The 17,321-nt window shown below is 42.1% G+C and overlaps 1 protein-coding gene across 1 annotated transcript; it reads right to left on the bottom strand.

Moving 5' to 3' along the window:
* Positions 1-11,757: 11,757 nt before the first annotated feature.
* Positions 11,758-12,108, bottom strand: LOC128576762 (histone H2A-Bbd type 1). Its single transcript, XM_053578994.1, has one exon. The coding sequence runs from the start codon at positions 12,106-12,108 to the stop codon at positions 11,758-11,760; it is 351 nt and encodes a 116-aa protein (XP_053434969.1).
* Positions 12,109-17,321: the final 5,213 nt, after the last annotated feature.

The following is a 17,321-nucleotide window of genomic DNA, read 5'->3' as shown; positions in this document are numbered from 1 at the left end:
GGGCAGCCAGTTAGAGGAGGTCTCAGCAGAAAGGGAAGAGGTGGAGAGTACAAGCAAGTTGGGAACTGAATTGATTCAGGCTGCTGGCAGCCTGGTGGAGGATAGGCAGAAAGTACATTGGTGGAAGGTGTAGCTAGGGAAGGACTTGGTAGGAATTGCATTGGTGGATGCTGAAGCCAGTGTATGGAGGCGCATGGGTGGAAGGTGCTGCCAGCTATGGGACGTACATATCACTAGTTTTATCACTGCAAACTACAGCCGCTCTAGGGGATCACCAAAGTGGGTGCATGGGTGGAGAGAGCATTCAGCGTAGTGCAGAATGTGGCAGAAGATACACGGAAGTAGGGAGCATTAACCCTATACTATATGTGCATCCACACTAGCAAAAGATAGTATCCGGAGGGTATAGGTGAACAATTCCGGGCTAGGCAGGTGTTAAGATAACATCCAGCATAGTGGAGTATATATTATTTAGTGTCTGTGTATAAGTTCATGCACAGGGTAGAAACCAACAGGAAGAACATGGATAAATCTAGAATTCCACAAGGCTGGCTGTATGCTACATGCATATACTTCCTGTTGAGTCCTCCACTAATACACTTTTCACCAGGTTTTCCCCTCGGCTGCCTGCTCCCTGAACCTAGGCACTATGTGCCATGTTCAGACTGAGTGGCTGAACACTGCGGTCATGACCCTTGTATCAGGTCCTCCTCTAGGCTGAATGCTTCCTCCCTAATAGTTATGCACACAGGCTGGTTGCTTCTTCCACCCTTCCATTTTTTTGACTTGTATTTTCTTATGCTATATGCTCCCTCCACCAATGCTATATCCGCCAAGTCCCCCCCTAAGCTGACTGCACTGCCACCCATTCGTGTCCTGATCAGTGCTCCTTACCCAGACAGGCTGCAGCCTCCTCTCATACACTTCTTGCTGGGTCTTATCCTTGGCAACCTAATCTATAATGCGGCTTCTTTCAAATCCTCCCATAGGCAGGAATTTCCCTCCATCCGTGTATCTCCTCCAAAGCCCTCAACCTAAGCTGGATGCTCCCTCCAACCATACATCTCTGGCAATTTCTACCTTAGGCTATGTGCTTCTTTCGCATATTCCATCAAAGTCCTAGAAAAGTCTGGATGCTCTCTCCACCCACGTACATACAACCATATCCATTCCTAAGCTGGCTATACTTTCCACCTGTGTACCACTTGCCATATCCTACCTGAACCATCTAATAATGCAAATAATTTCTAATTTTCATTTTGATTGGATATTTCTATTTATGTACTTCCTACCAGAGACTCTTCTCTGGCAGTTCCTGCTGTATCCTTGCTTAATCTGGATTCTGTTTCAAACAATGCACTCCAAATGGGTACATGTTGACCCATACACTTCCTTCAGTATTCCATTCTAGATTGGATTTTTTTTTTTTTTTTTTGCCGTTTTTGGCCTGGGCTGGGTTTGAACTCGCCACCTCCAGCATATGGGGCCAGCGCCCTACTCCTTTGAGCCACAGGCGCTGCCCAAGATTGGATGATTTTTGTAACCATGCACCTCTTACTAGGTTTTTTGTAGTAACCTATTGCTGAATCCTCCTGAATGACAAGTCATTCCTTCTACCCATGTACTTCCTGATGAATCATCCCTTAGACTTTATAATTGCTCCACTTACATACTTTTTTGTCTAACCCTACTGGAGGGTGGCTACACTTTCCAACTGGCACTTTCTGTCATGTAAAAATCTTTAGCTGTATGCACCTTATACCTTGTACTTTTTATTGGTCCTGTCCTAAGGTGGGTCCACATAACATATGGAGGTGGGGAGAGAGAGAGAGAGAGAGAGAGAGAGAGAGAGAGAGAGAGAGAGAGAGAGAGAGAGATTGAGACTGTTTTAAGGAATTGACTCACATGATTGTGAAGGCTTGGTAAATTTACAATCTGGTAAAGTAGAGCAGCAGGGCAAAGACTCAGGGAAGAGCTGCATTTCATGTCTGAACTTGCTTTGGGAGCTTAGTCTTTGTTTTATTAAGGCTTTCAACTGATTGGATGAAGCCTGTCCACATTATGGAGGATAATCTGTTTTCTCAAAATTCACCAATTTAAATGTTAATCTCATCCCGCAAAACAATTTTAAAGAAATATCTAGAATAATGTTTGAGCTAATCTCTGGGAACCATGGTCCAGCCAAGTTGACATCATTAAGTATTGATATCTCCAGTGATAAATCATTGGTCTGGGGTGATGTTGTTTGACCAGATCTTGTGTATATTTCTCAAGTTGTTACCCTGAGGTCTGATACTTTGGAGACTATGTATTGTGTATGTACTGACTGGGGAATTCTCTTGCATAAGGCAGCTTGAAAACCTATTTGCAAATATCAATGAGGTCAACTGAGTCTTGTGGGGTGCAGTGTGTAAAAGATCTGGCTATGTCATGAAGATTTCCATAATTTAGCCATAGAGTATTGATACTGATGCCACGGTTACAAGTCAAATATATAGTGGCTTTGTGTAAAATATCCACACAATCTAAAGCCATGTATAGATTAATATAGTATAGTATAGTATTGACGCATGTATAGTATTAATATATTAGGGGTCCAGCTAGATATTAATAGTATTATTAGATAGTATAGCATTCCACATGTATAGTATTAATGTATTAATGTACAGTATTAATATATTAGGGGGTCCAGCTAGATATTAATATAATATCGTTTGGTTTAATTTAGGTACCTGTAGTTAATAATGAGGAAGTGACCTTATAAGAATGTTAGTGGTGTGGTGTTTGATTGATGTGAGATATCTAGAGAGCTCTTCAAGAGATGCCACTTTAAGTAGAGTTTCTCTCAGAGGCAGACATACCTCCTGAGGTGTTTAGTCATTGAAGGATGTCTATGCTGTGGCAAACTGGCTTCAAGTATTTTATCGTGGCCCTGTATGATCTTCCATTGCTTTGGAAACACATCTGATTGCCAAGTGGTGGGAAACATTGGATCATGTAAATGTGAGGCTGGAGGTTGAGAAGGAGCCCCAGCATCCAGAACAAGCCCAGAACCAAAAATAATCACAGCCAGAGTGAGCAGGAGCACCTGTAAAGACTATTCTTGCTTTCTCCCATGAGAATAGAGGTAATAATAATAGGCTGTTGTGATTGAGACTGTTAGGTAACAGGAGGAGACTTCCTTAAGCATGTTGGCAGAAAGAAATCAATTGTTGTTTATTTTCTAATGTGTAGGTTATCCTTGCTTCTTTTTGTAATCCGCTCCATGCCTGGAGTGGGCTCTGGAGAAATTACCTCTGCTTCCTATAAGGGGTTGGATGGTGCTGGTGGGCTAATGTGTCATCCATTATAGCCTTCAAAGTTTGGAATGGTAGCGAGTGATAGAAAAGTCTGAGTATTTTCCCCCAACTGACCTCAACCATTTTTGGCTGAGATAAACTTTCAGTGATCAAAGGATCATACGACACTACATGCCCACTGATCCAGCCAACATTCCTTATGATAAGGTGACCAGAAAGAATAAATGTATTTTCAGGTGGATTTAAATTGCCATAAAGAAAAGCAGAGTAGTCCCTGACTACTTCTGCTTCTACTTCTTACGATTCTACATCAAAAGAATCATTGTCCCTGATGGTCAGTGTAGAAAATGGTGGTGATTGGGGGGATAATATTTGTGGAGGGATAAGAGACCAGTAGGTTGAGAATTTAACATAATAAGAGCCTACGGCAATAAAGAGTTCAATTTAGAGGTCCGTTTGGCAGATCTTAACTTTAGGAATAATTGTTTTAGAGAACCTTTTAGAAAACCATTGTGTCTTTAAGCTAGCTGTCTTGGAGCGGTAGGGAAAATGAAAGTTCCAGTGAATGCCTTTTGTAACACCCACGCTTGGTCTGTTTGTGAAAGTAATATGGGTACTTTGATCAGAGTCAATAGTATCAAGAGATTTGAAGGGGAATTAGACCATCCTGATAAGGCAGTGAATAGTAGACTCAGAATTAGCATGTCTGAAGGGGAAGGCTATCTGCAAACCCATATATATGTCAATCCCCGGTGAAAGCATAACAGGTGGCCCTAGCACTAGTGACAAAAGCCCATTGCAATCAAATTGTCATTGATTATATGGTTTCCTGCTCTGAGTAACTGTGCCTACAGATACTGAGTCCCAGTGTTTGGTAAACATGCATATATCACAGCTAATCAAGGTAACTTTGATGACTGGCAACCTTTTAAAGAAGTCCTTTCCTTTATGTCCCAAAGTAAGGTAGCCTGGGACCCTAAGTATCCTAAGGTTCATGTGCTTATCTGGCCATAAATAAAGGAAGACAATGGAGATTATTGGGATGGGGGGTCCTGCGTGTGTGTCTCTTTGTGTGTGTTATAATGAATTCATTTCTTGCCAAGCTGTCTGCGACAGAATTGCAATGTGATTCTGATGTATTTGATTTGGTATGTTCAGAGATGTGAGAAACTAGGATAAGTATGGGGGGATTAAGTAAAGTGTACCATATGGCTTTCCCTACATAGCAAAAATATCTTGCTTCCATTTTCCCAACCAAACAACATCCACCCAGGCATCTTTAAACAAATGAATCTCAGACAATTTGTAAATCAGAGCTTCCTGATTTACAGAATCAAATGGATAGCCTTAAAACTCTATGAATTGGGCCAAGACGTCATGTCTACCACTTGTGAGAGAGGAACCAGAAGTAGAGTGGCCCTGACATTGGTGAACCACACCAATTCCTTTTCTATGTCAGACAGTTGTCCTCAAGGGGCTCCAAAGTCCATACAGATAATAGACATGGGAAAGGAACTGGGCACAGGACAAGCCACATACTCCTGATGTTTAGAAAGGCCCATGGCATCAGGATTAGCTAAATCCTGAAGGTATTATTTCCACTTAACAAAAGAGGATTCTGTGACCATACCTAAATTCTCTAACCCCAGGCATGATGAGGATTTGTGTCTGGAGGCCAACTGGAGTTGAGAATGTTAGTCTCTCAGTTTCCAGAAGGTCCAGAATTTGTCATTTGAGAGGTATGTATCTGTTTGCCACTTGAGAAAGTCACTCATTCCAGAAACTTATGGGAAACTTCTTAGATCAATACCTGGTACAGAGACTATAAGAGGAATAGTCCCTGATAGCCAAAGCCTCAATTTAAAAGTTGGATCCTGGGGAAACCAAGGGCAATGCCTATCATATAGGTTTCTGAGTATTAAGACTTGTCAGAGGCCTCAATGGAAAAGGTTAGACTTACATATGACCTCATATATAAGTCTGAGTATAATGAATAAATATAAGAAGTGCTATTCCCAAAAGATAAAGAGGCTTGGGAAATGTTGGATGTGTTTAAATGTCTGTGTTCCCTTGAGAGTGAGTAATTGGTGTTTTATTGAATTAAAAATGCTCAAGAATTTTATTATCTTTGCAAGGTCTTTTATTTTGTACATGCCCATTATCTAATCTGGGGGTGGCATATAAGGATATGGGCCAATTGGTATGACAACCTCCTAAGAGGATGTCCCAAATAATATGTCATTTACATAGTGCCAACAGTGGAAATACCAAAATCATTCAATTACAGGCTCTGTATTCAGATGTTATGTGCTGTGGCTGGGCTATTAAGATAGTCCATAGGTAACCAAGTGAATGTATATTGTGTGCCTTCAGAAGAGAAGGCAAACTGTGGTTGTGAATCTTTAGCAACAGACATTGAGTAGAGCCTACTGACTGACTATAACTCTTATTACAAAGAAATCAACAGATTCAGCCTGAGCTAATAACCTCAATAATTTTAGGAAGTGACACTCTGATGGCACAGAACAAATGAATTAAGGTGGTAGCAATATACATTTAGGTGCCACTTTTGTGTGTCTGCCTTTTGCTGTGATTGGATAGGGCAATTAAAGGGAGACATGGTAAGAATCATAACAGCAGCCCTTAATAATGGGCCTGAGTCTGGCTTTATGTCATCACAGCTTGTATGAGGTGTATTGACAGTTTTAAAGGGAGGCAGATGGTCTATATCTCCTCTTCAGTACATCCCACAGCAAATGCCATGGATTTTGGCTTGTTCCAATTTAAGAAGTGGCCCTAAGGCATCTGCGCTTATCATAGGACAGAGACAGAGAGCCTACAAGCCTGGGAATTTAGTTAATACATCCCATTGTAACATCAAGTGGAGCCTATGTTCCCTGAATGGGGTGGCCATGGATTTTATTATTTATTTATTTATTTAATTGAGACAGAGCCTCACTATGTCACCCTGGGTAGAGTGCTGTGGCATCACAGCTCATAGCAACCTCCAACTCTTGGGCTTAAATGATTCTCTTGCCTCAGCCTCCCAAGTAGCTGGGACTACAGGCTCCCGCAACAACGACTGGCTATTTTTGTTGTTGTTGTTGCAGTTGTCATTATTGCTTTAGCTGGCCTGGGCCGGGTTCTAACCTGTCAGCCCTGGTGTATGTGGCTGGCGCCATAACCACTGAGCTACAGGCGCCAAGCCAGTGGCTATGGATTTTAAATGGATCGTCCTATTATTTTGAAAAGAGAGGAGTTACCTAAAGTAATAGTGACTTGTGCCTCAGTATATAAAAGGATTAGAAAATGTTGGCTAATGAACCACCAAAGTAGTATATGGGAAATTGTCTCCAGGCAGTGAGTGGGACAAACTTGGGAGCAACTGTCTCTCTAGGGGAGAGAGTTAGGTGGATGCCAGTACAGGGCATTGGGACATTAGAAACTCATGAACTAGTAACTGGAAGTTCCTCCTCTTGCCTCAGTAAGGCTTCTTCTCGCCAACATTATGTATCAAATTGAAAGAAAGAGAGGGGCAACTCTCCCTGTTTGAGTTTAAAAGGTATCTAGCAGGTTTTGTAATTGTTAGAGTTTAACTAGAGGGTTGGCCCAAATTGTTTTCATGAGGGATGCCCATGTCTGTAATTTGCCAATACATATGTTTGTCCGGAGACCAAGTTTGAGAGCCCTGCAGCATCTTAACAGGTGCCAACTGCATATTAGAAAAAGGTCCCAACCCTTTCTATTTCCTGTTCATTCATGCCCCACAGTTTTTACCTCTTGGGTGTTTACTATGAATACCCGTGGCAGTGGTTTGGTTTTGTCTGTCTTCCTATAGGTAGTGGCCTCCCTTTCTAAGGTGTTTCAGTCAGTTTCCCCAGGGACACAGTGCGCCTCCACAAGGGCAACTTACTGCCCGATTTGTTCTTAGGCTTTGTTTCTAAAAATCAAAGCTCTTGGTCTGCTGATACAATACCTTACTGAGGATCGCCCAAGAGCATTTCTGTTACATTTCCAAGTATTAATTAAGTTGAGCACATCATCAGGAGTTTTGGAGGAAGCCAGAATCAGGTGTTCCTGATCTTCCCTTTATTCATTAAACAAGGATGTGAACCTTTATAATTCATGAGGTCAGGAGACAAACTACAAAAGCAGCAAGGAGAGCAAGAGCAGAAGAGTTTTTGCCCCACACAGCATTTGTGGGGAGCTATAGCCTCTGTGGAAAAGGTGCCACATACCACTGGTCTATCAGTCCTTTCTCCATAAGGATGTCTGGTTGAGCCTTGACAAGACAGGCCAGTGTGCCTTAAAATGATGAATGAGGAAAGGAGGTTGCTTTTATTTGAGTAGCTCCTACAGACTTATGACCTGGAAAGTCAGCATATTAGACTCACCTGGTTCAGGAGGGGTAAACCACTGCTCACATCTTGGGTCAACCTTCACAGAGTACAATAGTCATTTACTTTAGGTGCTTCTGAAGTCCTCCCCTAGACTGGACACATTGTAACTATGTAAGAATCCAATTGGTGACATCTTTTCCACAACTATTGTCTCCTAATGTAGACAGTTACTCAGGCAGGACTCAAGCTTTTGAACTCTGCCATAATTTAGATCGGAGAATAAGCGTAGTACTTGACAGACAACAACACAATGCTTCTAAAGCACAAGTGTGCCAACATCCAGCAGTGCCTTTCCTAGCAGTATTTTCTGTCTATTGGATTTCGTTAGTAAGCCAAGAGCAGTCTAGAGGCATGTCATTCCTGTCCATCATAAAATAACCCTGCTTAATGCACGAGTTGTTTTAAAATATACCTTTTATTTGTTTTAATCATGTATGGAAAGATGATAGACATGTAAACAATTTCCTTCGAAAGAAGAGTTTTTACTCATGGTTCCCTAGAGAATGGAAGACAGGGCATATTACACAGGGCTACAGATGATCACTCGTATGGAGAAACAGAGAGAAAGAAGATGCTCCCAGCAGCCATACACCTTCTGTCAGACTCTCCCCTAGCTTCCCAAGCACCCCCTGCCTAGCTTCACCTTAGTCTGGATGCTTGTAAACCTTTGCAACTTTTGCAAATTACTCACCTAAGCTGGCTATACTTTCCATTTTTGTACTTCATGACATTTCCAACCAAAGTGTGCTGAGTTGCTCATTAATGCACCTCTTCCCATGTCTTACCTAAACCTGGATGTTAACTCTGCTCCTGAACTTTCTGCCACATCATACCCTAGGCTTGCTACAGACTTCATTTATCTATTTCCTTCTATGTTCTCTTCTAGACTTGATGTGCACTTCATTCATTACCTTTTGCCAACTCCACTCCTAGACTTGATGATTCCGCCACCCATCAACATGCTGGATGCCCTCTTATAGCCTTGCTATATCCTCCATCAATGTACACCCTACTGAGTAATGCCACAGGCCAAATGCATCCTCTAGCTAATTTCCTTCCAGTCAGATCACACACCAGGCTTGTTGTATCTTCAATCTTTGTTCTTCCAGCTAAGTCTTTCCCTGTTCTGACTACACCTCTCCAGTCATATATTATTTGCCATATCTTTCAGTAGGATTGCTGCTTTATTCAGCCATGCAACTGGTCTGGTCTTTGTGACTTATTTGCCCTCAATCAGGGCCTGGTCACTTTGTCAGCATTTAATCCCCACGGGATTCGAGTCCTAAAGCTCTCAACAGATTTCTTAGGAGGCATGTCGAACAGTGGCCTTCTTGGGACTGTTAGGACCACTCAGCTCACACCGAGAATGACAGCATGCCTGTCAGAGCTGACAGTGCACTAGGACCCTGCAGACTGTTCCTCTGCACTGCCTTCCCACAATGGTGGTGTTCAGCTAGTAGCAAAGCCTATGGGAGCTCTACCCTTCCTGTAATTCAGTCCTGGCTGCTGGCTGCTGATCAAGTCCATTTACTCCTTTAAGCATTCCAAGGCAGCTCTATTGAGCAGTTTAGGCCAAAATCATAAAACTGCAGGACAGCCCTTTCCTGTTCCCAGTTCCCCATGGGAGGGCTGGCCAGCCAGCCCCTACCCATACCCAAGCACTTGCCTTCTGTGCTGTTTTTCCTCAGCTCCATATCTCCCTGCTGGCTCCTGGAGTCCACCACCGTTTCACTATGCCTCTGGACTGATGGTCATGGGTAGGTTCCCCCAGCCAGAGGACAGAGAGGGCTTCATGGCTCTCTTCGGGGATCACGTATTTGTGGGTGGGCTGCCTGACAATGAGGTTTCTGGAAATATGAGGTTCAGTAGGCATCATGTGTTAAGAAAGGCTTCTTGGGTTTAGACAGCACATCTTCCAAAGGGCCCTAAGGACAATCACAACACTATTTCTTTTGTTCTCAGACACTTCTGTGGATTAGCCAAAGGCCAAGCCAATTTCTTCTACTAAACAGAGGCAGAGAGGGTGAGTCACCAGGCAGGAGGAACAGAGAGGAAAGCAGAGTGGGGTCAGTCTTCTTGTCCCTCTGCCCCTTTCTTCTTCCTCTGCCTGGCTCTCTCCTGTCTCTACACAGGGCCCAGCAGGCTGCAGTTCTCACAGCCAGTGCCCGAGTACCCACTATTCATCTGTGAAGCAGGCCCAGCTTTACCCTGGGAAGCCACACTTGCACCACTGGGGCTAGAGAAAGGGACAGATGTGGATGTTTACCAAGATCTCCTCTGGGCCACATGCTGTGTGAAACCTCAGTTTACAGGTACAAGGGGCTTAATATTTGGGGAAACCAAAGATAGTGGGACTATTATTACGGCCATTTTACACATGAGAACGCTTGCTCAGAGGGAATACAGTCATGTGCTACATAACAGTTTGATCAAGGGTAAACTGCGTATGTGATGGTGAACCTATCAGATTATAGTGTTGTACATTTCCTGTGCCTTTTCTATGTTTAGATATAGTTACATACACAGATACTATTGTGTTATAATTGCCTACAGTGTTCAGTACAGTCACCTGCTGTACAAGTGTGCAGCCTAGGAGCATTAGGCTATACCATGTAGCTCAGATGTGTAGTAGGCCATACCCCCCAGGTTTGTGTAAGATATTCTCTAGGATGGTCACACAATGATGAAATTGTTCAACAATGCATTTCTCAGAATGTATTCTCATTATTAAGTGACAGATGCCTGTTGATGAATATACAAAATCACATGGCCAGAAAGTGGCAATCTGGGATCTTGAACCTAGATCCTCTGATCCTATTATTTTAGCCAGCTGGGTAGCCTCTGACCAGCCCTATATGAAAGGCTAGCAGGTAGCACATGGTGGTCCTCTCAAGGACCCAATGAACAGTGCAAATCTCAAATGTGGTGGACACTCACAGACAAAGGGACAGATTGTATGACATGACACCTATGTCTGACTTAAATTAGCACATGAAAATGTTTATAAGAATTGAGTCCATCACTTGGAACAGGACTGACATGGAGAATACTTATCTCTCTCCAAATATGTATTCAGCCCCTGATAGTTCTATGTTGTTCTATCAAATATGCATATATATGATCATAGGTTGTTTTATCTGAGAATGAGATTGATAATTGTGTTTATAATCAAAGACATTTACAAATAAGTCAGTTCCTTAATAATTAGTAACCATTAAGAACATAATGAATTGCATGTGTTAGGCCAGATAGTTGCTTTTATATAATATTACTATTAAATTTACCAGTGCCCACTAGAAGAGAGAAGGATGTGTTCCCTACAAAGTGTCATAGTACTTACTACTAATTTCTGTCTCAAGTCTTCTTTTGGAATAAGACAGGGTATAAATAAATAAGAAAATAAATCAACCTGTCAATAACCCCCCTTTTTTGTATTTTTTCCTGTGGTGTTTTGTCACTTCTCAATCCCCATGTAAGAGCCCCTGTGGCATTACGATCATGCCAGCCAGTGGGTCCCCCTCCCCAAACCCTGATACCATCATCACCCTCTGAATTTACACCTTCCCTGACATGAATGAAGCCTCCTGCACCTTACTCAGGGTCTTCAGGTCCACTGCAGTTCCTAGCTTCCTGCTGGGAGACTTCAGCCCCAGCCAAGTCCCTGGCCTCCCAACACCTTCCCTTCTCAGAGCCAATGAGGAAGTTTCTCTCCCTCAGCCTGCTGCTCCTAAGGGGGCCACTGCCCTACTGTCACCATTGGAAACTGTACCTCTGAAATCACTGATTCAAACACCACCACCACCCCACCACCCCACCCCACCCCACACCCCCACCCCCGCCGACCATGCCTTCCACCCCCAACTCTTTATGGGATGGCTCCCCCTGGATGGTTCACAGATCCCTCCTACTCTAAGTGAAGAGTCACGAGCATTATCATGGATTTAAACCCTTTATTAGCCTGGGCTGATGGAGGAAGTCTGGGATCCCTCTTCTGTGGTAGTTTCGGAGCTGGATGAAGCGTTGCTGAGGTCTCACCATGTTCAGAGACCCAAATGTCTCTACTTCCTGAATAGGGGCATCATGTCAATTGGATAGTGGGTGCCATCCTCCAAGAGGCAGTTGAGCTGCTGGTTCTGGTCCATTGCTCTCCCCACGTGCTCAGGGGTGATGCGCACCCTGTGGCTGATGTCTGCCTCCTTGCCGGCCAGCTCCAGAATGTTGGCGGTCAGGTACTCAAGAACACCTGCGAGGAAAACCGGCGTGGTCGCGCTCAGGCGATGGGCATAGTGGCTCTCTCTCAGGAGGCGCTCTACGCGGCTAACTGGGAATTGCAACTCTGCTCTCGAGGAACGGGAGATGGTCCTCCTCCTCCGTCTATGGTGGCATCGTCTGTGTCTTTTCCCAGGCATGATGGTTGCTGGGTTTTGCCCCAATTAGCACAGCTTGATCTTCCCGCTGGCTTGAGACTCTCAGGGTGTCAGAACTTATTCCTGCCTACCGTATCCCTATGCTACAGCCTGTCATTGGTCAGGGAGCTACTTTGTGACAACTTAGACTTTGTGATGTCACTGGTGTCCACTGGGCCTTCATCAGGCCTCAGCCTAGAAAATGTCTGTAATAGGACCTGGTTGCCCTAATGAGTGGGCATCTTTTTCAGGAAATGCTAGCTTTTTACTTAACTTTAATGTTCTAGCAAAAAGTGTGTGTTTCAATGGGAAACTTGTCTATGTGATACAACTTTGGGTTATCGATTTGATTTTGGTAGTGCATTGTCTTTGAGCTCTTTTCCATCCCTTTAAAACTTATGGGTTGCTAATAGGCATGTACAAACTCCAACAGAAGCTCAGTTGCCCCCTTCTCACACAGTAATCAAACCAATTTTACCTCCATTTACATATTTGTCTCAATATTCTTGTAATATGCCTCTTTTTCTGTTCCTTGGCTTCTGCTTTGAAGTGATTATAGTAACTGCCAATTTCTTTATGGGATAATGATTTAACATGTGTTAATATCTGTATGAGTATCATGATTTTACTCTTTTGATAATTATCTTTATCTTTTTCGTAGGACATAGGGATATGTCTAATTATTCACCTGCTACAGCTATTTAAACTTAATTGACAGAAGTGCACCATATGTACATTTTAATCCCAATCATATCTTCTTATTGGCTCTCCTATGTAAATCCAAGGTGCCAATAATGCTTTGTTGACTTTGTCTTTATAATTTTTGTTTTCCTCTATACTAATTGAGTGGGCTTTTTTATTGCTTTGTTTTTAGTTCATTATATATATATATTATTCCCCATTGTTGGCAACTGTGGTTGGAAATTTGGTTTGGGGTTTTGCTCTGTTTCGTTCATTCGTCCAGATAACATAAAATTAACCATTTTAGCCTTTACTATATTCGTAGTGTTGTAAGACTCTCATCACTATCATTTTCCAGAATTGTGTCATCACCACAAAAAGAGACTGCATACCATCAGGCAGTCACTCTTTTTCCCCCTCTCCCAATCAGCCTCTGGAAAAAATTAATATACTTTTTGTGGGTTTGCTTATTCTAGATATTTTATATAAATGAGATCATTTAATATATGGCCTTTTGTATGTGGATTCTTTGACTTAGCATAATGTTTTCAAGAGTCCCCCGCATTATAGTGTGTATCAGTACTTTATTCATTGTTTTGGCCATAAAATAGCACATTCTATGCATATGTCACATTTTGTTTATTCATTGGTTGTTGGACATTTGGGTTATTTATACTTTTTGGCTTTTATAAGTAATGCTTCTATAAGCATTTGTGTGCAAGTTTTTCTGTGAACTTATGTCTTCATTTTTCTTGTGTATATACTTAAAACTGCATTTGCTTGGTCTTGTGAGAATTTGTTTCATGGTCTGACCATTTGGGTATCTCTTAAATAGATAATTTGTAGAGATCTGCTTCTTTTCTAGGTGAGAGAAAACACCAAATCTGGTATGTCAGTCTTTTTGTTTGTCTGTTTTTCAGCGCAAACAATGAAGAATTCGATGCCTTCTGGAGAACAATTATTTGATATCTGTACCAGGGAGTTTTACTGTTTCTGTATTTACTTTTGAATCAGAACTGAAATTTGTAGTATTGAACTTAAAAGGTCTATTTTTCCATGCCTGTATGTCTACATCTCTGCAATTCAGAAATGCCTTTATTTTTGATTAAGCATGTAAACTTTGCCTATCTCCACATGGTATTATTAGATTATAAAGTCTTTAAAGTTATATAATCTCTGTTCTGATTGACATGTTTAGAGAAATAGCTGCTTACATAAATTCAGTATTTCTAAAATTCCCAGAAAATAAAGTTGAATTTTGTATCCTTTAACTATACTGGATTAAAAATATATAGTCTCATGAAATAACTCAGATCAATTTTAAGAATGCAAATGCATATAATGTATTTAAATACTTGGCAAAAATACTAGTTTAATTTTTAGTGATGAATAGAAAACAATCATATCTTTTCCGATTTGTAAGCATTAAGTGTAATATAAGGTTATGGCTTTTTTCTAAACTTACGCAGGTTTATTGATCACACAAGTAGATTACTGCTATTTATTGTTTAGCATTATTCAAATATAATTTCTTATCATGGTTCTCACTTAACATGAGATCTACCCTCTTAAACTTTAAGTGTACACTACATTATTGTTAACTATAGGCACAATATTATGCAGCAGATCTCCATAACTTATGCATAGTGCATAATTGAAAACAAATTGAACCATTATTCTTGTCATCTTGGGTATTTCCATGGTAAAAAATATTTTATTTTATTTTTATTTCAGGTTAAAGTGAGGGTACAAACAACTAGCTTACAATATTTGAGTTTGTTAGGCAGAGTACCTCTTGTAGTTGTGGCCCTCACTCAAAAGGTGTGTCATATACCTTTCCCTTGTGTCCATTATGTGGGAGCACACAAATCCCCTCCACTGCTCCCCTCTCACCCCTCCTTCTTTCCCCTCTGCCCAACATGCTTCCACTACCCATGAGCTTACAGTCAGATCTGCCCCTATACTGACCAAACGCTCCACCAAGGCAACTTCTGCCAAGACCTTCTGCAGAATTCAGGGTGGCTGTCTTCTCTAGCTATGTACTTCTTCCCATGTCCTTATCTGGGCTACATGTTTCTTCCACCTGTACACTCCACTTTAGCTGGTTACACTCTCCAATTATATACTGGCTGATAATTCCTCCCCCTAGATTAAGTGTATCCTCCACCCTTGCAAATTATGCTGAATTCTATCTTGTTCTTGCTACGTCCTGCATCTATAAACCTGCACAATCCTTCCCTTAGTTGAATGCCTCCTCTAGCCACGAACTTTCAGCCAGTTCCTCCAGCTGTACACTCCGTGTTTGCAGATGGTTTTGAATCCTCCCATATGTATTCTCCACATCTTCTCCCCCTTTTGGGTCCTTGCATGGAATGGCTGGAACAGCTGTTTCCTATGTGCATTAAATTTCTGCCAATCCTGCCTTATGCTAAATGCTACCTCTTCTCGTGCACCATCTGCTCTCTTCTCTAATTCTCATGCTGGGGTTTTTTTTTTTTTTGTTTATTTGTTTGTTTTTGTTTGTTTGTTTTAGAAACCGGAATACCCCATCAAACTTTCTACTTCCCACCATGTCTTCCTTTACACTGCATGCATCCTCACCCATATTTTTTCTACCTAGTCTTCCCTAGTCTTTGTGAACCCTTTATTCTTGGACCCAGTGATGATTGCCTCACAGGCACTCATGCATTTCTTGCTGATTCTTACATAGGCTCAACTGCATGTTTCACTCATGCTCTTCCTGCAGGTTTTCCCTTCCAATACTGTACCTGCTGCCATTTCCTCCACTAAGCTGGAATCTCCATCTACTAATGAACTGCCCACTTGATCCTATTAGTGACTGGATGTTTTCTCCACCCATGTATTTTTGCAGTTTCTTCCTTTCTTCTGGATGTTCCCTCTTCCCAAGCACCTCTAACTATGTCAGCCCCTAGAATGGCTGGACTTGCCTAACTGTGGATCATCTTTCACTAACTTTCTTAATATAGCTTCAGCCTGCACATCTGCTCACCTTTACATGTCCTATGGTAAGTTAGCTGAATTCTCCACTCATGACCTTTTGGTCTTGTCTTTGATTGGATGTTCTCTCCACCATTATCGGGCCAGTCAGTCCTACCATAGACTGTTTGTCCCCTCCTCCATTGCACCTCTTAATGAGATATCACTTACTCTGGATGCTTCCTCCTCCCATGAACCCCCAGGTGGATTTTTCCAGGCTGACTGCACCCTCTAACCACACACATCCTACCTGGGTTGATGATAGATTGGTATGCATTTTACCCATGCACTTCCTGCTACAACTTTCCCTCTGCTGGTTGAAACCTCACCCATGCATTTTCTGCTGATATTCCCCTCAGCCAGCTGTATTCCATACGCATGTCTTTCCATACATTGGGTGATCTACTTACTATTCACTTTGTGATGATCCTCCCCTACACTGTGTGGATTCTGTACCAGGCAACTATTGCAGTGTCTTTTCTTAGGCTGGTTGCTCTGTCCAGTAAAGCACCCCTTTCTGATGCCTATCCTAACCTAGAAACTGTCACCACCCATGTACATCTTGCCATGTCCTTGAAGTTGGTTGCAGCCTCTTTTAATGAACCTTCTGACAAGTCCTCCTCTAGGCCAAAATTCTCTCTCCACCTATGCACTTCCTGCCAGAATATCCTCTTGAATGCTTGCCCTTTATATTCATGAATGTTTTCCCTAGGCTTGAATCTCCTTACCACTGTATACTTTCTGCCTGGTTGTCCCTCTTCACTCAAGTACATGTTTCCAAGTTTCCCACAAGGCTGGATGTGCCTGTCACCCATGCCACATCTGTCATATCCTTGCCTTTTCAGCCTGCACTTTCTAAGCACTTTTAGAATACTCTTCTAGCCTGTATATTGTTTTTATCTGTGCAGCTCCTGCCACGTCCTTTAGGCTGGCTGCACCCTGCACTTACATGTGTACTATGAGGCCTCACCTAGAATGGATGAACCCTTCACCTACGTAGTTATTTTTTTATTTTATTATAAATTGAAAATTTATAACTTTAGATGAGGTCTAAAAATTAAGTTTGTAAACATCCTAGAACACTTTCCTGCTGAATATCACGATGGTTGCCTTCAAAGTACTCCCTTTGAGAAGCTATGTACCAATGCCAGTGTCTAGTCCAGCCTTCAGTGCAATTTTGGAACTTTTCTTTTGAAATGACCATCAGAGTTGTCATTGTACAAGGGTGCATGACACTTAAGTTCACAAACTTGCCACCGTGTGCTTACTTTGGCAGCATTGTACAAACAACGTGTTATATCAGTTTCTCACAGCTGTGTTTGTGTTGATGTGTGGCAGTGTCTTGCTGTGTGGCCTTCACTGTTTGTGCATGTTTTTGTGTGCCGTATGATGACAGCAGTGATGGCCATTCCAGAAAGAGCTCCAAAATTGCTTTTAAGGGTGACTAGGCACAAGTATTGGTGCATAGCTTCCTGAAGGGAGTACTTCAAAGGTTACCATAGTGATGTATAGCAGTGAGGTATGTAGCAATTAAAAAA

The sequence above is a fragment of the Nycticebus coucang genome, chromosome X (assembly GCF_027406575.1).
Source record: "Nycticebus coucang isolate mNycCou1 chromosome X, mNycCou1.pri, whole genome shotgun sequence".
Lineage (NCBI taxonomy): Eukaryota > Metazoa > Chordata > Mammalia > Primates > Lorisidae > Nycticebus > Nycticebus coucang.
This window is presented reverse-complemented; position numbering and strand designations above follow the sequence as displayed.